General features: G+C 22.8%; 2 protein-coding genes across 10 annotated transcripts in view; both read right to left on the bottom strand.

Moving 5' to 3' along the window:
* Positions 1-3: 3 nt before the first annotated feature.
* On the bottom strand, positions 4-2,668 carry LOC127277595 (non-structural maintenance of chromosomes element 4 homolog A). Its single transcript, XM_051298851.1, has 6 exons — positions 2,401-2,668; positions 2,180-2,272; positions 1,745-1,875; positions 1,028-1,454; positions 638-756; positions 4-303 (listed from the first exon to the last, which is right to left on the bottom strand). The coding sequence occupies exons 1-6, from the start codon at positions 2,492-2,494 to the stop codon at positions 256-258; spliced, it is 912 nt and encodes a 303-aa protein (XP_051154808.1). The 5' UTR covers positions 2,495-2,668; the 3' UTR covers positions 4-255.
* Positions 2,669-6,795: 4,127 nt separating this feature from the next.
* Positions 6,796-24,102, bottom strand: part of LOC127277583 (protein alan shepard) — a 39,329-nt gene continuing 22,022 nt past the window's right edge. For 4 of the 9 annotated variants that reach the window (XM_051298840.1, XM_051298831.1, XM_051298832.1 and 1 more), the window contains 6 exons: positions 20,513-20,670; positions 19,521-19,686; positions 19,177-19,371; positions 18,577-18,669; positions 17,770-17,918; positions 6,796-16,912 (listed from right to left, as the gene is read on the bottom strand). In XM_051298840.1, the coding sequence (XP_051154797.1) occupies positions 16,882-16,912; positions 17,770-17,918; positions 18,577-18,669; positions 19,177-19,371; positions 19,521-19,686; positions 20,513-20,670 (792 nt within the window). In that variant the 3' untranslated portion in view covers positions 6,796-16,881. Of the gene's footprint in view, positions 16,913-17,751; positions 17,919-18,576; positions 18,670-19,176; positions 19,372-19,520; positions 19,687-20,512; positions 20,671-24,102 lie in introns of all 9 variants that reach the window. The other 5 variants (XM_051298834.1, XM_051298838.1, XM_051298833.1 and 2 more) reach the window with 4 other exon arrangements.

Genomic DNA, 24,102 nt, shown 5'->3' with positions numbered 1-24,102 from the left:
TTTTTTACTTTTCATTTATTGTAATAAATGATAATATAATTAAACTCTCAAAACGTTGAATACATATCAATTTTTATAATTTCTTTTTTTAAACGAATAAACTTTTTTTTTTAACAACAGTATGAAAATGAGAACATAAATACTGTTTCAGTGTTTTTTTTAAATATGAATAATGTTATAACAAATAGGTACAAAAAAAAACCATAACCTTTAAATATTAAATAAAGAACGTTTTCTATGATTATTTCAATTAATTTAGAAATTGATCATTGGTTCCTGTATATTGTAAAAATTCGTAAGAATCTGAAAATTAAAAATTTTTTATTTATTTTTTTTGTATTGAAAATTTTTTAATGAAATAAATTGTAAATTATTTAATATGTAAATTTCAATTAAATATTATAATTAATTTACATTTAAGGAAAATTTGAAAGAATTTACATTTATATACAAAAATTTATATAGGTAAAATTATCAACAAATGTAAATTATTAAAAATTTTCTATAATTTTTAATTATTTACATTATTTTTAATACATATAAATTATTCAAATTTTTGAAAAATATTGTATAGAAAAAACTTTTTTTTTTTTTTAACGAATATAAAAAAAAGTAATAAAATTATTTTTTTTTTTACCTGCCACTGATGATAATTCAGTGAAATAATATTCTGAATAGATTTTTTCTTTCCAGAATTTTTTACCTGTGAAAGTAATTCCTTTGAGGTAACAATTACTTGCAGTAATCCATTTTCTTCTGTAATTTAAAATTTACTTAATAGAAACCCAAATTTTTGAGGAACGATGAATTATTTTTATTTCACAAAATTTTGCATTTTTTTAGTTAAGAATTTTGTAAATTAGAATAATTAAATAAATAAAAAAAAAAATTTCAGCTAAAGAGAAATTTTGCAAAATGAAAATTCTGTTAAATAAAAATTTATTTAAATAAATTAATAAATTTATTTATTTAAATAAATTAATAAAGTAAAAATTTTTTTTCTTTTTTTTTTGCAAAATTAACTTACCGGTGAATAATTTAATGTAACCATCGCGTACAAGAAATGCGACATGTAAAATATTTTCAATTGTTTTACCAAAATCATTTGGATCAAGAATTAATTGAAAATAATCAAGTGGCATTTGATTAACATTGAAATATTGTGCTATTAATTTTCTTATTTTTTGCACAGTAACTGATGCTTCTTCAGCATCTGTTTCTTCGGCAATTTGATTTTTCTCAGGTTTTTTCACTTGCGACAATGGTAATTTTTTTTGTCGTGTAACTGTTTTTTTTAATTGAATTTGTTTTTTTGGCAATGGCTCTAGAGCGCCTGATAAATTTGAAAAAAATACTGTTTTCCTAAATAATGGAAGTATTTCAAATTCAATTGTTGCCCAACAAATATTTACATTTTCATTCATTGTTTCACCTATTTCTTGAGTGTATTCAATCTATATTGAAAATTTATTTTTTAATTAAAAAAATAATTTTTTTTATAATTAATATTAATTATTAATTATTAATTAATAATAATAATAATAATATTTATTTATTTTTTAAAATTCGTGTTTTTTTTTATTTATTAGAAAATTATTTTTATTTTTCTTCTTTTTTATTTTAAAGTAGTTTTATTTATTTATTATTTCGAAAAGAAAAATAAAAGTAGAAGAAAAATGTATTAAAAAAATAAAAACAAAAAAAAAGGAAAAAAATTTGTAAAAAAAAAGAAACAAATACTTACAAAAAAATCGGCATATTCATTAGGATTGTATGAATTAAAATCTTTTGTCAGGGAATTTGTACATTCACGAATTACGCTTGATGATAATTTCATCACTTCTGAATCTAATACAATTTCATCCTGATTTTCAACTGAAATAATATTTGGAATAAAAAAAAATTTGAAATAAAATAAAATTTAAAATAAAAAAAAAAATGTAATTTTTCGCAAAAAAAAAACCGAAAAAAAATTATTTTATTAAACAAGTAGTTTTAAATGCCAGAGAAAATTTAAAAAAAAAAAAAAAAAAATTTAACACAATTTTTTTCAAAATTATGTTAATTACATTAATTAATAATTAATAAATTAGTTGATTAAATTTTTTTCTCGATTATTGAAAGAGTGAAAAATTCCAGATTTCTTATTTTTTTAAATGAAACGGAAAATTAAATTTACCTTTTTCATCCAATGATAATTGTTCATTAACAATTTCCGTTGTATCCATAACATTATCCAATTGAATTGGTGTGTTATTATTAATATTTTCCTCTGAAAAAAAAATTACAAACAAAAAAAAGATATCAAATGAAATATGTATATATTTATACAATTAACGTTTCGCGAATTTTTGTTTATAAAAAAAAAAAAATTAAATTTATGAAAAAAAAAATACTTACGAAGTAATTGTGTTGAACTAAGGGCCTGATATAAAATATCTTTTCGAACTCCCTTACAATCACGAATCGATGTATTATTGAGATCAACTTCCATTTTTCTTGGAGGAAAAAAAAAAAAAAATTTTTTGTTCTTTCTTTATAGAAAATAAAAAGGACAAATTATATATTATAAATATACAGATTTATTGGAGAGAAAAATCAAAGAAAATAAGCCGGCCGGTTTTTATTCTCAATGATTTGATGTTGAATCATGAAAACAAAAGTAACAAGATGGTCGTCAATTTTGTTATTTTGACAATATTATAAAGTCGTATTAATAGCAACCCAGCCCTTTTGTCACAAAAACAAGGCCAGTTTTCATTCTTTTTATTTTTTCTGAAATTAGGGCCCATCCACAATATCCTATTGCGAATGCGATGAAAGAGATAGAAAAGGACACAAATACATTTCTTTCCTTTTCTAACTTATGCTTTACCTTCACAAAACAATTTTGTTAACAAAACTTAACAAAACGTTAAAAAAAACAATGAAAGAAATGTTAACTGTTAAATTAATGGTTTTTATTTTTAGTTATATTTTCTAATCATTAATTAATTTTATTATTATTATTATTATTATTATTATTATTATTATTATTATTATTATTATTATTATCATTTTTATTACTATATTTACATATTTAAAGACAAAAAACTTTCGAATTCTATATTTACATTGAAAAAAAAGGAATAAAAAAAAAATAAATTAGCAAAATTATTCCTATTAAATATTAACATTAAACTAATTTAATAAAATTAATTTAATGTTACTATTTAGTAGAAATAATAGTACTAACTTAATTTTTTTAAAATTTATTTTCTTTTTAATGTAAATATATAATTCGAAAGTTTTTTTTTTCTTTAAATATGTAAATAGTGATAATAAAAGTAATAATAATAATAATAATAATAATAATAATAATAATAATAATAATAATAGTGATAAAAAAAATTATAAAAGTAATAAAATAATAATAATAATAATAAATTTACCAGTTAAAATAATTTTTTTTATAATTTGTTTTCTTAACATTTTCTTATTTTTAATTTCAAATTTAGAACGCTTTTTCCTTCCAATGAGAAACCTACAGTGGCGCAAGCGCAGTTTAATGTAAATTTCTAGGGTTATTTTTAAAATCTAGTAACTTGCTGAATAACCATTCGACGGCGGGAAATTTAAAATTTCTTCATATAAAGATAAAACAAATTATTCTTAAAAAAAGGTTGTTTAATATTAATGATGAATAAAAAAATTAAAAAAGGTTGTTTAATATTAATGATGAATAACAAAGTTAAAAAAAGGTTGTTTAATATTAATGATGAATAAAAAAATTAAAAAAAGTTCTTTAATATTAATAATGAATAAAAAAATTCAAAAAGGTTGTTTAATATTAATGATGAATAACAAAGTTAAAAAAAAAGGTTGTTTAATATTAATGATGAATAACAAAATTAATGTTAAAAAAATTTTAATTTAAATCCGTTTATTATTAAAAAATGAATATATAATGAAAAAATATAACACGGGAAAAAGATTTACCTAAAACAGTGAAACATTTCACTATTGTATCAAAAAATTTTACTTATTTCAGGTAAATATTTCGTTATTCTAGTGAAACATTTCGCTGTTTAAGGTAAATCTTTTTTTCCGTGAATAAATAAAATATTTAAAATAATATATATTTAAATAACTAAGTATAAAAACTAAAATATATTTAAATAAATAAATATTTCAATTCTCAAAAAATACTTACTTTTTTAAAAAAAAAAAAATATATATATATCGTGTACGTAAGCTGCTTTAAAATTACTCTTCTTTGTTAATTTTATGAAACAATAATTTCACTCTCAAAAAAAAGAAGTAAAGAAACAAAATTTGAAAAAAAAATAATTTTTTTTTTAATAATAAAAATCCTAAGGAGAAGGAAATAAAAGAGACATGAAATCTATCGAATCCCCAAAAACAGATCTTTTATTGATCAAAAATAAGGGATGATATTAATAATTAGAAGTTTGATTCTTCACTTTTTTTTTCAATATCCAAACCATTCATAATAAGTAACTCTAGGACTGATTTCGTGGTTGCTCCAATACAAAGTGTGTATGGTACAAGAGCTCTCACATTTCATTTTTTTTTCTTTCTGTAATTTTACAGTAAATAGTGTGTCTGCAGTCTGTGTTGTGTTAGTAGGCAGATTTGGTTTTTTCATTAAAAATTACGCATATGCATAAAATCATGCATACAAATCTACCTAAGAATCTAGATTTACTTCAAAAATTCATTCACAAATTCTTTTTTCATTTTATTATTTCTCACACACTTTCATTTCCCCTTATCATTTTTTTTTTAGTATTTTAATTAAAAAACATAAATTTCTACCTACTACTATTGTTTTCTTTTCCTTTTTTTCTTAATAAACTTACTCAAAGACTAGTTTTTTTTTTTATTTTTTTTATTTTTTTTTCATTCTTTTTTCTTTAAATTGTTTTTACTTCAATGTAGAAAACCAATTTTTCTTTCGTCAAAACGATTAAAAAAATAAACTAAGGGCACTTTTTTTTAGTGGCTTATAACCAGATCTTAATTGAATTTTACATAAAAAAAAGCTAAAAAAAAATTCCGATTTTTTTGTTTTGTTTTTATTACAGCACCTATTTTTTTTTTATTTCTTAATCTTCTCTATATAAACAGTCAAAAATGACACAAAAATCGATTTGAAACTTAACTTATACAAACAAAACACCACAGCTCGTCATTATTCTTATATATAACATAGTATAGCTAAATTCTAAAAAACAAATATATCTTCTCACATTCTGGCCTCTTTTTTTTTTTATCTATTCGGCAAGAATTGAAAAATTAATTTGCTTTATTATTTTTTTTTTTTTCTTAAAAATTCACAAATTTTCATTAGTCATATTTATAAAAATTATTATTTATTTTTTTTTTTGTTCAAGTTGTTATTAAAATCGCTTCAATACTAGTCGCATCAATTTATCATTAAAAAAAAAAAAAAAAATTAGATGGTGAAGGAAGAACCCAAATTCGATATCACTAGAAATAATATGAATATATATATATATTTTTTTTCTCGAAAATATCACTGAAATCAATCAGAATCTGCATTTTTTTTTGTTTCATAATGTTTATTTTTACGTCCAGTGATATTGAATTTCCAATTAAAAAAAAAAGACTGACTATTATGATATTGCTTTGGAATTAAGTTTTCAAAATCATCAAAATTTATAAAAAAGAAACTCTGCTTTTTAATCATTTAAAAAATAAATCAGTAAATATATATATATATATATATATATTTTAACCGTTAGGAACAAGTTTTGTAACAAACAAATTTTTTTTAATCTAAATATGTGCCGAACAAGTTGGAAAATATGGTTCCAAACTAGTTTCGCATTAGTTGTAACAAGTTTTAACAAGTTTCAAACCATTTTCAACATGTTTTAAACTGGTTCAAATATATTTCTAACTGATTGAAACCTGTTTTGTACTAGTTATAACAAGTTTCAAATCATTTTCAACAGGTTTTAAACTAGTTCAAATATATTTCAAACTGGTTGGAACATGTTTTGTACTAGTTATAACAAGTTATAAACCATTTGTAACATGTTTTGTATTAGTTATACAAGGTTTTTTTTGCAATAAGTTTATTTCTAACTGGTTTGAATATGTTTCGTACACGTTATAATAAATTTCAGTTGGTTCCAAACCAGTTTTAATCTATTTAGAACCAGAATTTACGTTTTTTTTTATTAGTTATAAAAAGATTTCAAGAGTTTTAAAATTATTTACGAATCGGTTGGAACATGTTCGTACTAGTTATGACATGCTTTAAACAATTTGAAACGTGTTTTGAACTAATTAGAACAGGTTTGAAACTAGTTTAAATGTATTTTAAACCAATTTGTGACTTGTTTCGAACTAGTTGAAAACAAGTTTTAAACCAGTTGTAAAATGTTTCTAAAAATTGATTATAACTATTTCAAACCAATTATAACAGGTTTTTTAAAACTATTTGTAACTTATTTTAAATTAATTGTGACTTATTTTGAACTAGTTGAAACAAGTTTTAAACCAGTTGTGACATGTTTCGAAAAAAATCTGTTATAACTAGTTTCAAATGCATTTAAACCAGTTTTAACGTATTTTCAACTATTTTAAACCAATTAGAACATGTTTCGCACTAGTTTTAACGTATTTTGAACTAGTTTCAAATAAGTTTTGAAAGCTTTTTAAACTAATTTTATAAATGTGTTATAAAATAGTTTTAATTATTTTATATTTTTATAATTATTTTTTCGATTTGATTAAAAAGCAGAGTTCTCAAATGAAAAAACCTTTTCTTTTTTTTTTTTTTTTTTTTTTTTTTTTTTTTTTTTTTTTTTTTTTTTTTTTGCTTTCGTATGCCAAAATTGTGTATGTTTGTGTGTATGTATGCGTTTGTAAATTTTTTTCGCAGACTCGATTAATAACTAAAACAAAAAAAAAATAAATAAATAAATTAACGCAAAAAAAAGGAAATCCGAAAAGAAATTTTATAATTCTTTTCGGATTCTTTGGACTCTTTGGATTCTTGAAAAGAGAGAGGACCGCCAAAATGGGAATGTCACTCAATAGCAAAAAAAAAAAAAAAAAAGTAAAAAATGAAATTAAAATTAAAATTAAAATAAAAACTAAAATTATAAAAACAAAAAAAAAAAGTAAATTAAAACAAATGAAAAAAAAAATTAGAAGAGAGGGGGATTTAAAAATAGAAATTATAACCAAGAGGAATTCCTTATTACAGTAAAATCTTCTTTTAACAATGTAAATTGTAAAACAATGACTTAAATTTTCACCAACTAAAGACTGTACAATTCAAAGTACACAATGATGTTTTTTCGTCGCGAAACATCAAGTCAAACGCAGTCTCACTCAAAAAATTATTTTCACTCGCACAGTTTTTTTTTTTTTCCTTGTTTCCTTAATTACTATTATTATTATTAATATTATTATTATTATTATTTTTAATATTATTACTATTATTAATATTATAATTATTTTCATATTATTTAAGCACTCGTTCGCATCTTTTCTATTTTCTTTTCTTTCTTTCTTTCTTTTTTTTTTTATATCTTTCTATAAACTGCTCAAAAAAAAAAAAAAAAAAAAATCTTTCATACGCATTCAACAAATTGCAAATACACACACACACACACATAGACACTCACACGCTCTTAAGCCGATAAAATCGCCTAGCGGTTTTATTTAATTTTTTTTTTCATTTTTTTTTCTTAAAAACACCCTACAATTTTTGCTTTTTTTTCCTTTTTTTAATTACTAAAATTTCTATTACCTAATACCTATTGTGAAAACCTATTTTAGTCTATAATAAAAGCTACGCTAGAGTTTCTAGAAAGCTTTATGGAAAGCATTTTTTTTTTCATTTCATTATAATTTAATTTATTATTTTAAATTTTCTCAGAACTTGTGTATCAAGTACCGGAAAATATTTTTTTTTTTTATCGCGCAAAAATTAAAAAAAAAAAAAAAAAAAACCAACCAGCCCAAAACATTAGTCCCGTGGTGCGCAGCGCAAGCAGTCCTTACTATTATATTACAGTAGATATAATATATTTATATATATGTTGTAGAATAATAATATATTTATCATTAATATGAATAGCCAGTCAGTCTTGACGGGTTCAAAATGCAAAGGGCTGATCGGTATTCCTCTCAAGGTCAATGTATTTTTTTTTTTTTTTTTTTTAAGTGGCGTCAACTATTTTTCAAAAAAAAAAAAGAAAAAAAAAGTTTTCTTTTTATAAATTACTCTTATTTTCTACGATTTTTTTTTATTCAAAAGCCCCAAAATCCCCGTAGGAAGAGATGACAAAATCATTAATTACTCCACGTTTTTTCATTCGCGATATTATTATTAATCTCGATTTACAGTTTTTCATTTTTTTTTCTTATCTGCATTTCAAAGCACTTTTAAATCGAATTGTATCGATTTCAATCGAATTTTATCGATTTATATCGAATTATATCGATTTGAATCGATTTATATCGATTTGAATCGAATTGTATCGATTTATGTCGATTTGAATCGAATATATCGATTTGAATCGAATTGTATCGATTTGAATCGAATTGTATCGATTTATATCGAATTGTATCGATTTATATCGAATTGTATCGATTTATATCGAATTGTATCGATTTGTAAAGAATTATATCGATTGCGCAAACTGTATCATTCTCTATCGATTAATCGAATTGCAACGATATGTATCGATTAATCAAATTGTAGCTATTTACATCAATTACTCGAATTGTATAAATTAATTGAATTGTATTTATATTGATCACTCGAATTTTATCGATTAATCAAATAGTATCGATTACTCGAAATGTATCGATTAATCGAATCGTATATATCGACTAATCGAATTATTTATCTAATTAAAATCGATTATTCTCGATTGATGTTTCTCTATATATATATCGCAAAAAAAAAAAAAAAAAAAAAACGATATTATTTATATCCATACATCGAATAAAGTCAATGTATCTCGATTAATATATCGAATTATATTTGTAATACTTTGCGTTTTATGTATATATTGATTTACAATTAAAAAAAAAAAAAAAAACATTCTATTTGATAGGTCGAGATGTATCGTTTTTCTCATTCTCCCAACTATACAATCAAAAATATCGATTTTTCTTATTTGATACACATCGAAATATCTTGATTTTTTTTTAAACATCTTACATGAAAAATATATTATATATCAATTTAATCGATACATCGAAATACATTGACAATATATCGATATATTACACACATATACATATATATCTAAGTTTATCGATTTTTTCAAATATATCGATATTTTTTTTTCTTTCTTTTTGCTAATATATATGATGCAAAAAATATAAATTTTTTTTTTGTTTTTTCGATTATAATGTGAAATGTTTAATTGGCTCGCGCGATAATAATTATATAATAAATTGATGTATCGATAAAAAATAAATCGATTCTATCTATCTATATATATCGATACATCGAAATATAATGAATTTCTTATCTATAGAAACATTTCAGTTGAAAATATATCCAAATTATTTTTCTATCGATACATCAAATTTTTTTTTTTTGTCCTTATATCGCAATAAATATATTTATATACACATATCGATACATGAAAATATATCGTTTTTTTATCGATATATCGAATTCTATATTTATCGATATAATAAAACATAGATATATATGTATATTTTTTTTTTCTTTCGATACGTCAAAAGTACAACGTTTTTTCTAATATCAATCATATCGTTTACTATCGACTATATATCGATTCAAATCGATAATATATCGATTTATATCGATCATATCGTTTACTATCGACTATATATCGATTATATCGTTTACTATCGACTTTATATCAATTCAAATCGATAATATAGGGATTTATATCGATCATATCGTTTACTATCGACTATATATTGATTTAATTCGATAATATATCGATTTATATCGTTTACTATCGATTATATATCGATTTATATCGATATTTTGAATAAATATCGATTTTCATTAGTTCTCAATTACTTTTTATTGATTAATCGATATAGTTCGAATATCGATACTGTTTTTTTTCGATATATCGATTTTGGCGCCTATTTTTTGAAATCGTATTGCGACATTTCATGTAAAACTACAAATTAAGATTAATATTTTCTTTTGTTTTCTTCTTCAAAAAGTAGAAGAAAACAACGACTAAAATTAAAATGAAAAGAAGAGTTGGAAGATGAGAATTGTGGGGCGCAAAAAAAAAAAAAAAAAAAATGAGAGTAATTTTTCTTTTTAATAGAAAAAAAAATAAATAAAAGCGATGACGCCCGAACATTGAAAAAAAAAATTGCAAAGAGAGGCAGAGACGTAATTCTACCTATCAAACTATATATTGTACCTAATTTTAATTCTTAATCGTTTAATCATTAATTCAAAGTAGTTACTAGCCTATTCATAGTCAACACTAGCTACACAATTTCTTTTTCACTTTTCTTTTTTTTTTTTCACGCTCAATCGCTTTCCATCTTTTATTTTCTTTTTCCTTCTTTTTCATCATCATCATCATCATCTTCTTTTTCTTCTTCGTCATTTTTTCTTCTTATTAAAATCCTATACACTATTTATCATTTTATTAAATCTCGATTTTTTTCTTTTTCTCAGTTTTTCTCTCTTTTTTTATTTTTATTTTTTTTGTTAAATTAGAGACAAAAAAAAATAATTAAATCGAGCATTGGCTTATTCGGCCGAAGCTTTTTTTTTTCTTTTCTTTCTTCAGTGTGCAGCACTAGATGCTGTTGTTTTTTTTTGTTTTCGTGTTTGGTCGTCGTAATAATATTTATATTTAGTCTATTTAGTAAAATTTTCAAAATTCACTATTTAAAAAAAAATCACATGTGATTTTTTTTTGTTTTTTTTTGTTTTTTGTTTTTTTTTGTTTGTCAGTCAAAATCGTGACAATCGTTTGTGCAAAAAAAAAAAAAAAAAAAATTGAAAAAAAAATTATTACACATTCGCAAATTGGTTTTTTTTCTTGATCATTATTTTTCATTAATTATTTATGGGGGGGAATAATTCCCTCGCAAAATAAGTTATTAAAATTATTATTTCGGTAAATGAATTTTTTTTTTTTTTCAAAACCGAGATAATAATTTTAATTGCAATAATGATTCTTTCGTTTTTTTTTTTTCATTTATATCTCTCTTTCTCACTTTTAATTATCAACATCAAAATTATCTTCCTCATCTTTTCTCATTTTTTTTTTTTTTTTTATTATTTTTTTATTTAATATTCGCACGGACTCAAAATCGAGTAATAATCGGTTTCTTAAAAAATAGTTCATGACACTACATATTTTTTTTTTCTTTCTCTCTCATTCGGATCAAAAATGCATACTTTTCATTTATTCTCGCTTTCTTTCTGTTTCTCACATTTTTTTTTATCTCTCTCACTCACTCTCATCAAATTGTGATGTACCAAAATAAACTAAATATATTTTTTACTTCAAGTTTTAACAGTGTAAAAATCTTTCATACTTCAGATGACGTTTCCAATAATAATTATAATAATACAGTACATTATATTGTAATATTATAATAATAGCTACAATCATTTTCTCTCTCTCGTTTGCTCTCTTTCTTTCTCTCTCTAAACTGTTATCTATTCTTTCGCGTAATACTAGCCACTCAATTATCGTGTCACATTTAAAAATGAACACAAAAAAAAAAAAAACGTGACTCGCATTATTTGGTAGAAAGCTTTTGTGTTTTTTCTTTTCTTTTAATTTTTCTTTTTTTTTGTTGCTTTTCTTTTTTAAAATATTATTGAGAATTTATTTCCTCGTTTCAAAACTCGTTTCGACATTATATTTCAAAAAAAAGAATAAAATTAAAATAACACGCGGTTAAAAAAAAAAAAAAAACAAAAACTCTTCCATTTTCTACGCACGGCTTTAATTTAATTATTTTTTCCCCCATTGAATTTGACTGAAAAAATTGTACACACACGCTATTGCGAATTTTCTTTTAATTTAGAAAAAAAATTTAGTTCATTTTTTTAACATTAAAATTTATTTATAGTTCCTTGGCGATGAATTCATCCGCTTTTTTTTGCCTTGAAAAAGCAAAAATATCTTAAAAATTCAAATTTTATGTATAGAAAACGAATATTAGTCGATATATCGATTTTTATTTCGATATATTGATCTATGTTTCGATATATCGATTTATGTTTCGATATATCGATTTACACTTGGATATATCGATCTATGTTTCGATATATCGATTTACACTTGGATATATCGATCTATGTTTCGACATATCGAATTGTTTATCAATATATCGATTTATACTGCGATATATTGATTGATATTTCAATCTATGTTTCGATATATCGAATTATGAGTAAATGTATCGATTTGCATTTCGATCTATCAATTTATATTTCAATATATCGACTTATACTGCGATATATTGATTTATATTTCGATTTATTGATCTATGTTTCGATATCTCGAATTAGGTATCGATTTACATTTCGATCTATCGATTTATATTTCAATATATCGATATGTCGAATTATATTTCGATGTAGCGATTTAAATTTCGATATATCGAGTTATGAGACAATCAATATATCGATTTTTGTCGATAATTTTCGATATGCGCGTAAATGCGGATGAATTCAACCATCAGGATTGCAATTTCGTCCTTTTCAAGGAATTAGAAAATTTTTTTTACTTTTGTTTTTGTAAAATTGAAAGAATTTTTTGAGTTCTATTTATTTATTTATGTTTTTTTAATGTTTATTGATATTTAGAAAAATTTTACTCGGCACTCTGAATATTATTATTATTTTTTTGTTTTAAAAAGTAACTATAACAGTTTACAGTAAATAGTATAAATTTTCCTTTTCTAAAAATCACTTTTGTCTTTTTCACACACAACCGTTTGGAAAATATTATTATTATTATTATTATTAATATAATTACATATTATTATTACTATTATTTTAAATAAATTCCTGAAAAATATTGTTAAATATCAAGACAGAGTAACACAACAGTAACGAAAAACAAAATTGAAAAAATAATTTTAATTTGTACACAATTATATATATATCATTATTTAGATTACAAAAATTTTTATTACTTTATACAATTCTCAAAAAATTGAGAACAATCTAATTCTCTAAATTTTCATTATTATTATTATTATTATAATAATAATAATTATTATTTTTTTGTTAATAATTTCTAGCCTATATGCGATTTGTATATAATAATATTAAAAAAAATTATTTTTTCTTTTTCAAATTACTTTCTAATTATAGTAAAAAAGACGAGTTTCTAAAATGTTCGAATTCTTCTATTTTTCTTTTTTTTCTAATCGCTCTGGACTCGAAGCTTCTTTTTCATTGAACGCGAATTTTTCAGATATACAAATTGCGAAAAAAATACTAAAAAAATAATTGCGCTTCAGAGTGAAGAGAGACGATGTTTTGCACATATGAAAAAAAATTTTTTTTTTATTATAAAAAAATTAATTCTAAATTACTTCTAAAATATAGCAAAAAAAAGAGAAATTTTTTTTTTAAATATGATACAAAATTTTTTATTCTAAATTAAAGAATTTTTAATTTCAAAAAAAAAATGCTTCTTTCCAAAAACCAAAATTTTTTTTTTGTAGAATAAATTATTATTTTCTATTTTTCGAAATTGGACGAATTTACAAACCTGATTGTATGAAAATTATTTTTTCTTTTTTCCGAACTTGTCACAATCAATTTTTTTTTTCATTATTTTTAACCCAGAAAAAATTTTCTATTCCTTTCGTACAAAAAAAAAAAAAAAAAAAAAAAAATTAATTAACTAAAAGGAAAAAAAATCAATGAAAAATAAGAATTTTTTAGGGTAAAAAACACGAGTTTTTTTTAACTTTATTACATTTTGAAAATTAATAAATAAAAAATAAATTAATAAAAAAAAAAGCTAGAGTAGATTATTTTTTTCCACGTCTATGCCAAGTAAAAAAAAATTCATCCAAACTGTTGTGCACATTTTTTTTTCTAAAATCCAATTGAAAACTCTTCTTTTCTTTAAAAAAAAAAAAAAAAATTCCTTTTTTCCCTTAAAAGAGAAAAAATATAAAATTTGAAAAATCAGTTAAAAATTATTTAAATTACTATTTTAAAACAACGATTTATTTAATTTCTAAATGAAAAACTGTTATTTCTAAAAAGAAATATTTTTTTTCCTAAAAAAAATTAAATAAAAATAAACGAAAATTCATAAAATAATATAAATTATAAAAATAAATAAATAAATAAAATTAAAAGTTATAAAAATAAAAAAAAAAAATAGAAATGTGAAAAAATATTAATAAAATAGAAAAAAAAATCTAAAAAAATATTTTCTCTTGAAAAAAGATTTTTTTTTTAGTTTTCAATTGGATAATCTCGAAACTAATCACTTGCGTTTTTTAAAAAATTAATTTAATTATCATCTTTACTTTTGTTTCATTATAATTATTATTATTATTTTCTTTTCTATTTTTTTGCGAGCCGGCAATCCCATTCAGTGGCAACTACACAAATACAAAATCTATATATATATATATATATATATATATTTTTATATATATATATATATGAATGAAAAATTCATTTAAAAAACAAACAACTGGTCCTACAACACAGAAACAATTTCAGTACCATTATTATTATTTTTGTTTTTTTTTTGTTTTTTTTTTAATAGTGTTTTTATGCATTAACTTTTTTTTTTCTTTTTCTTAACTAGAAGATGAAAATTTGGCTCGAGTTTCGCTTTTACACACTGACGTTAAAAATATATAATAATTTTTTTTTTTCAGTACATATCCCTCTTTCTCTCTCTCTTTTTTTTCTTTTTCTCTCTCTCTCTCTCTTTGTCTCTGTCTCTGTCTCTCTAATGGATTGAGTCTGAAAAAGGCACAATTCTAAAAAAAATATCTTGTTATTCGCTGTACAATTAAAACTGATATCGATTCGTAGTTATAACTTTTTGCGGGTACTCAATAAATACACAACGCTTCTTTTTTTTCTCTCTAAAAAATTACTAGCTTCTTTCCCTCTTCGTTTTTTTTTTTTTTTTTTATTTTTTATTTATTTATTTTTTTAAATCGCACACTATTTGTCCAAATAAAGCTTTTTTTTAAATTCTTTGCGTCGTTTATTTTTTTTTCTCTTTCACTCACACACGCATACATCTAAGTGATGATAATCCATTTTTTTTTTTTGGAAAAATTCTGTTTTTTTGTATTTTCATTGTTTCAAGAAAAATACACATTTGTCGTCCGCGAGTATTTGGAATCGAACGAAATGTTTTCGTAAAAATACAATATCGGATTTTTTTGTATTTTTCTACTTTTTTTTTCTTTTTAATTTTTTGTATTTTTGAAATGTCTGTTTTGTCCCGGCTTGGAATGTTTTAAAAAAAGACAAAAAAAAAAAAAAAAAACGCAAGGAAAATTTACTTTTTTTTCCAATTTTTATGAGCAAAAGCCGAAAAAAAATTCTTTTCTTTTTTTTAAGGCAAATTAAAATATTTTTAATTTTATATTCGTTTCGCGATTGATCGTACGGATTTTGAAAAAATCGTTTCTTTCTCTCTCTCTCTCTTTCTCTCTAGCAAATGGAAGTGCTTCTTGTTTCTCTATTAATAAAATTCCTTATCGTTATTTTTTTTTATTTTAAATATTGTATAATCCATTGGGAAGAAATTTTTCTTTGTATCATTTTTTTTTTTGTTTGTTTTGTATATTGTTTATTTTGTGTTTTCTGAGCAGAGTTTCATGTATTTTTATTTATTTTTATTAATTTTTTTTTTGTTCTAGTTTACAAGTTTTTCTTTTTTAAAATAATTATTCACACACTCTCAAAATTTTTCATTCATTTCTATTTCCTCGTTTTTTTTTCCTTAGTAAAATTAATACCTAAAAGTTATTCATGGAAGCCTAGTAGCTTTGACGCTAAGCTGCCCGTTGCCTATTTTTTTTTTTTTTTTTATTTTAATTTTTTTTCTCCCATTCTTTCTTTCTTTCATTCTTTCTATTTTTCTCTCTTACACAAACATACACAATTCTTTTTCTCTCTCTCTCTCTCTCACTCGCTCTCAAACAATTCACATTCTAAACTAAAAAAAAAAAATTTTTTTTTACTGCTCTTAACATTTTACAGCTTTGCATTTTAACCGTCAAGAGTCAAATCGATAAAAATCATTTTTTTTTCAATTTTACTCGCTATTTTTTTTAAAACCTGTTTTTTTTCAAAAAAATTTTCACGCTTTTCCAAAAAAGAAATTTTTTTCACACTCATTTTTCACTCTTTCTGTCTCTCTTTACATAAAAGAGAGACAATCTCTCTCTCATTCTCTCGCTGTAAAATTTTTTTCTCTCTTTTCTATTTTATTTGAATTTTTCTTTTTTTTCACTCGGGTCCGCGTCTTTTTTTTTTATTTTTTATTATTTTTTTTTTTGTTCACATTCGTTCCCACTACTCGTTGCAAAATATTAACTACTTTTACCTATTTATCTTGATGGATAAAACGTATAAAAGATGGCTGGCAAGTCAATTTTTTTTTACGTGAGGAAGAGTTCATTTGTTTTGTTTTTTTTTCTTTCTTTATTTCTTTCTCTCCTTTCTTTCTAATCATTCTTTCCTTCTTTTTTTTATTATTATTTTTATTCTTCTTAAATCTTGACTTTTTATTTTTCATTTTTAACGACTAAGTTTCGTCTAATCTTCGTTATTCATTTTTGTTTGTTTGTTTGTTTGTTTGTTTCTTTTTTTTCATATATTTATATTCAACTTGAATGGGCGTACCTCTTCTAACTTATGTAACCCTCGGTATAGTCGAACCTGAAATAATAAGAAAATTTAGAATAAAAAGGGAATAGAAATTGTAATGAAAATAAAATATCACACTGTTGACGAAATATAGTTAATATTTTTAAATTTGTTGTGTTCACTCGTCTCGTTGAAATTTTTCGCATTTATGCAAAATTATTCAAAATTCAAGTATTTAAAATATCGATATATCGAAGTATTGGCGTATCGATAAGTCGAATTATCGATATATCGAAGTTTTGGAGTATCGAAGTATCGATATATCGAACTATTCGCATATCGATAAGTCGAATTCTCGAACAATCGATAAATCGAATTATCGATATATCGAAATTTTGGCATATCGATTAGTCGAATTATCGATATATCGAAGTTTTGGCGTATCGATAAGTCGAATTCTCAAACTATCGATCTATTCGCGTATCGATAAGTCGAATTCTCGAACTATCGATATATCGAAACAGTGGTGTATCGAAGTATTGATGTATCGATAAGTCAATTTATCAAAGTATCGATACAAAAAAATAATTTTCTTTAAAAAATTTTTTTTTTTTTTTAATAGTTTTATTTATACTATGAAACTAGATTAATTAAAATAAGAGGAAAAAAAAATTCAATGAGACGAGAGGACAGGTGAGAAATTTTTTTTAAAAACATAATGTAAGGAAAAAAAACGTAAAATAAGAAAAGCAGTTAGCGTGTTGTGAATATTTTTTTTTATTAATTATTATTCATTCTTTTTTTTGTAAAAAAAAAAAAAAAATAAAAATATTTTTGTATGTGCTTTTTTTTGCATTTGCTGCGGAAGGAGCGGGGGGGGGGTTTAAAAAAAAAATGATACTTCGTCTAACCTATAAAGTGTGGCCTACTTGGGCTGCTGAGCCTGGTACTGTTGATAAGAATCGTCGGGTGATGCTGCATTGCTCGTTTGTTCGGAATCACCCAATGGCATAGTGTGAATGATGCTTGGTGGTGGATAAGTTGTATATGGATAGGGGTGCGGACTTGCTGCGATGTACTGCAAATTAAAAAATTACAATATTTATTATTATTATTATTCATATAAAAAATATATAAAACTAAAAATAATTACGATATAAATTGCAATTTATCGATAGTAAGTATGATATATCGATATAATTAACGATATATCGATATAAAGTTCGATTCATCGATATATGTCGATATAAAGTTCGATTCATCGATATATGTCGATATAAAGTTCGATTTATCGATATAAATAACGAGATATCGATATATATCGATATAATTAACGAGATGTCGATATATATCGATATAATTAACGAGATATCGATATCAAGTTCGATATAATTAACGAGATATCGATATAATTAACGATATATCGATACTGAATTCGATTTATCGATACATATATCGATTTAATCAACGATATATCGATGTTAAGTTTGATTTATCGATATAACGGTATTTCGATATAAGTTTGCGATTTATATCGATATAAATATTTGAAATTGCAGTCAGTAATGAAAAAAAATTGTTTTAATGAATAATTAAATTTATTAAAACTTTTTATTAAAGTAAAAATTGAGAAAGATTAAATAGTAATAAAATTAATTTTTAAAATATTTTCAATTTTAATGGTTTTTTTTTTTATTATTATTATTATCAGTTAAAAAAGATTGAAATTTACTTACCGAACCTGTGCCAAGATGTAAGGTTGACATTTGGGTTGTTAGTTGTGGAATCATGCTATATTGAGGATTGCTGGGATCAGCCGATGGCATCATCTGTAAAGAAAAAGAAAACAAACAAATGAGTTTTTTTTTTTTTTAATTTAATTATTATTTAATCAATAATTTAATGATAAATAATTTTCACTGTGCAGTGATTTAGTATTTAGTATTTTTTAACAAATCGCATGCAATTTCATAAAATTATAAAAAAAAACTAAAAAAATTTTATAAACCTTTATTTAATAGGCAAATAAATTTTACAATCAAACATGCGTTCAAAATACCATTAAAAAAAAATAATCTAATTTTCAAATAAAAAAAGCAGCAAATTAATGATAATGAAAAAAATAGAAATTCAAAACTATTTTTTATGTTTCCACACAATAAAAAATTAACGCCAGTGAAAAAATAATAATTTTTTTTTTTTGAAATTAAAGAAAAATCATTAAATTAATTTTTTTTCATTATAAGATTGTAATTACTTTTTTTTCAATTAAAAAAAAAAAAAGAGAGAGAAGGAGAGAGAAAAAGCGAACACAAAAACTCTAGATAAAAACTCACGTCGACCTGTTGCATGTGGGGAGGTCCAGTTTGCACGAGGTAAGGAGTGACCCATGGCGCTCCTGGTACATTATAACCAGGTACTGCTTGTCCATAATGACTTCTGTACTGTGCCAATGCTGTCGCAGGTACCATGTGCGCTGTGGCTACTCCATTTTGTCCAACTCCAGACGTATCATAATTTAGAGCCATATTCTGTGTAATAAAAAATTATTTTTTTCTTTAAAAAAAAGAATAAATAAAAAATCAAAATAAATAAATAAAAATTTAATATAAACAAATTTATTTTGAAAAATTATAATATTGATTAAATTCATTAAAATGTATAGAAAATTGAAATTTACCAAGTTACTCACATCTCCCGTCTCCCTCCATATCGCACTTTTGTACAAGGATTTTTTCTTGTTGCCACCATCCGCAAATTTCACTAATAACGGATCCTTTCCACCTTGCAATGCTTTTCCATTAAACATTTGAATAATTTGTTCACATTTTTCCTTCGATTCCATTCTGTAAGAAATTTTTTTTTTTTTTTTTAAATTGTTATATAAATTCAACGAAAAGTGAAATCGACAGTCAAATCGATAATTCAATAGTAGAAGCGATATATTGCAATTATAATCGATGTATCGATTTACAAATCGATAGGTCTGTAATAAAATTGATTGTGAAAATATCGATTATTATAAATTTATCGATTTTCGATATATTAAAACTTTAATCGATTATAAAATCGATATATCGATACAGAAATCGATTATAGTATCAATCAATCAAAAGTAAAATCGATACATCGATTATAGAATAAATAAATCGATATATATAGACCGTAAAATCGATATATCGATACAAATAACGATTACAGAATCAATAAATCGATACAACTAATCGATTATAGTATCAATAAATCGATAGTAAAATCGATATATCGATTACGGAATCGATATATCGATACAAAAATCGATTACAGTATCAATAAATCAAAAGTAAAATCGATACATCGATTATGGAATAAAGAAATCGATATATATAGACCGTAAAATCGATATATCGATACAAATAACGATTACAGAATCAATAAATCGATACAACTAATCGATTATAGTATCAATAAATCGATAGTAAAATCGATATATCGATTATGGTATCAATAAGTCGATATATCGATTATAGTATCAATAAATTGATAGTAAAATCGATATATCGATTACGGAATCGATAAATCGATACAAAAATCGATTTATACTATCAATAAATTAAAAAATTGACAGTAAAATCGATATATCTATAGTATATTTGATATTATAAAAAAAAATAATTTGCATAGATTACTGACCTCGCAAATCCTACACCTTTACTTTGTCCTGTCGTATCACGTAAAATCCTCGTGGAAATGACTTGGCCATATTGAGCAAGCAATCCTTCTACGTCGTTCTCTTTGAAATTGAGTGGCAGGTTGGCAATATACAAATTGGTTGGATCTTGCTCCTGTTGCTGAAGAATCAATGAAAAAAAAATCTATGCAACTCATTGAATTTCATCAACAATTTTTTTTTTTTTTTAAATTATTAATACAAAGACAACGCCCATTTTTGGTTTTTTTTTTTTCTATTTCATTTTTCTTAACTTATATTACAATTTTTTTCAACCTTTTGTAATAAACAAAATTAATATTAATATTATTTATTAACACAAAAATTATTAATAAAGGCTTTTAAATTGTTTAACAAAAAAAAAAAAAAATATATCAAATTTTGTTTAATACATTCAGAAAAGAATGTAGGAAAAATCTTTTTTTAAACAAAAAAAAAGTTTTTTTCTTTTTTTTTGACAGTGAAAAAACCATTTTGTGCCTTGTTTTTGCAATATTATTCTTAATACCAGAAAATACAACGAAAAAAAAATAGAAACAAAAAACATAACAATATAAATGCGCGTTAATCGCTCTGATGCTTCGACTCAACTCAAAAACAAAGAAAAATAATTTAAGAAAAGCATTAAAATAATAATAAAAAAAAATAAATTTTTTTTTGCGCAAATAATTATTCTATATTCATTTTTTATTCAAATATATAATTTAAATATCAAATATTAATTACTTTATTATATAATATATATTTATTTATATAATTTAAATCTCGAGAGAGAGATAGAGAGAGGACAAAAACTTTTAAAAAGGTATATATATATATATATATTTATATATATATTAATCTACAACAATTATAAAGCTACAAAAAAAAACCATAAAAGCTATATAATATTATATATATATATATAATTTTTAATTCTTACTAATCAAAATAAACAGAAAAACGACTCAATTATAATAATATATATATACATAATTATATTCATATACATATTAATATATATGTATATGGTTTTTTTTTATTTTTATTTTTTTGAAAAAACAAAAATGACGTCAAAAGTCAAAATTTCTCGACGTCAAAAAATTTATCTCATGCTTCATGGCATTACCACATTCTGGTGGCTCTCTAAATTTGCTTATTGCATTCAAAATATTTGTCAAATATATATAAATACAATATATATTTTTACAAAATTTTGAGAAAAAAACTTTTTCTTTTCACAAAAAAAAAAAAGAAATTTCAATTTTAATTAAAATAAAAAAAACTAAAATTTTATATTTCAATGGTCAAACGATATTAATTCGATATATCGATAATAAGTCGATATTAACTCGATATATCGATAATAAGTCGATATTAAGTCGACATATCGATAATAAATCGATATTCATTCGATATATCGATAATAAGTCTATACATCAATATTAACTCGATGTATCAAAAATAAATCGATATTATTTCGATACATCGATATTAATTCGATATATCGATAATAAATCGATTTATCGATAGTAAGTCGATACATCGATATTAACTCGATTTATTGATAGTAAGTCGATACATCGATATTAATTCGATAGTAAGTCGATACATCGATAGTAAGTCTATACATCGATATTAATTCGATAATAAGTCGATACATCGATATCAATTCGATATATCAATATCAATTTCATCTATCGTTTTTTTTCGATAAATCGAAATATTATTAAAAATGTGAGTTATCGATATATTTGGAGTAATAAAACAATTTTACAAAATAGCTACATTTCATGAAAAGTAAAAGCAAAAATAGATAAAAGCACAGAAAATAAAAATTAAAATTAAAAAAAATTTATTTATTTTTATTGAATGAAGTACGAAATAACAGAAAACAAGCAAGTAGAAAAAACTTTGTATAAACATGTAAAATTGAGAATAATGCAAAAATTAAATGCAAAATAATGCAATTTTTTGGTATAATTATATGAAAATAAAATTGAATTATTTCTTCCCCTTAAAGTTTTTTGTGTGCCTCAAAGCATATTTTGAGATCCACCATTTCTCTCAAGACTCAAATCTACGATTACTTGAATATACTTATACTTTACGACAATTTACTTCAATCTTGCGAATGCATAAAAAAAAGAAGAATAAATAATGAAAATATCGTGGTGTAAGCCAAAGCTCATGGCATTTTTTTTTTTTTTTTTTTTAAATATATATATAATAATTAATATATAATATAATATATATGTATATTTATAATATATTTATATATTTGGTAATAATATATGTATAAAAGTATATATATCTAACAACAATGATAAATAATTAAATATATTTCATTATTTTTCGATTAAAATCTTCCTTTTGTATATATGTCATTAATTTATTATTTTTTTGTCTCAGTCAACAACATTCCAAAAGATTTCATCAATAATTTACATGTATTTTTTTTTTTTTTTTTTTTGAAAAATATTTATTTCCATTTTTCTGATTAATTATTTATTTATTTAACATTGAAAAAGAGAAAAAAAATTTTGAATTTCGCGCCATTTAGTTACAAGTGCGCAGTAACTTTTGGTTAACTTTTAGGATGCGCAGTAAGTTTCTACAAACAAAAATAGCTGCGCAGTAACTTTTGGTTAACTTTTAGGCTGCGCAGTAAGTTTCTACAAACAAAAATAGCTGCGCAGTAACTTTTGGTTAACTTTTAGGCTGCGCAGTAAGTTTCTACAAACAAATTTAGCTGCGCAGTAACTTTTGGTTGACGTTTAGACTGCGCAGTACATTTCTACAAAAAAATTTAGCTGCGCAGTAACTTTTGGATAATTTTTCGGCTGCGCAGTAAGTTTCTATGAACTTTACAGCTGCGCAGTAACTTTTGGTTGATTTAAGCTGCGTAGAAATATTTTTTTGTTTAAATTTTGAACAATATTATATTTTTTGTCTCAATTTCAATAATAAACTCCAAAAAAAACAATCCGTGAGATAAAATCTTGTGGAATGCTGACGCTGAAATGAATTTTATTTTTTTTTTTTAATTATAAAAGGGTTAAGTTCATAAAGCCAAGTGTATATCAGAGCCAACCAACACCCCCAAGGGTAAGACAGCGCCTGATTTGTAAAAATTTGCCCAATGAGCAGAAAAAGTAGCAGCATTTCCCTGGTTTAAATGGAAAATAAAAAAATTAAAAAAAAAAATAATAATACGAACATGAGTTAATGACTCGTCATATTTAGTTAATTTTAATATTAATAATTTCGCTGCATATCACATGCGATTGAGATTGTCACATTCGCAAGTGGCTTCATCGTGCTATTTTTTTTTTTATTATTATTATTAATATTATTATTATACTATTTTGCCACACACTGGTTAGATGAACCATTCCGAGTTAGTTTTATTTTTTCTTCGGGCGTTGGATGATTCTATAATTTATCTCCCTTTTTTTAAAAGTTATTTAAATTTCAAAAATTAAATTAAATTTTTTCTGAAGTGTTGAAATTTGCCGAAAATCGGGAGATTGAAAATTTTGAAAAGTCATTTAAAAAAAAAAACCATTAAAGG

Source organism: Leptopilina boulardi, unplaced genomic scaffold, assembly GCF_019393585.1.
Source record: "Leptopilina boulardi isolate dan_hultmark-lab unplaced genomic scaffold, ZJU_Lbou_2.1 LbouV2_169, whole genome shotgun sequence".
NCBI lineage: Eukaryota > Metazoa > Arthropoda > Insecta > Hymenoptera > Figitidae > Leptopilina > Leptopilina boulardi.
Note: the sequence above shows the minus strand (reverse complement) of the source record. Positions and strands in the feature narration are given on the sequence as shown.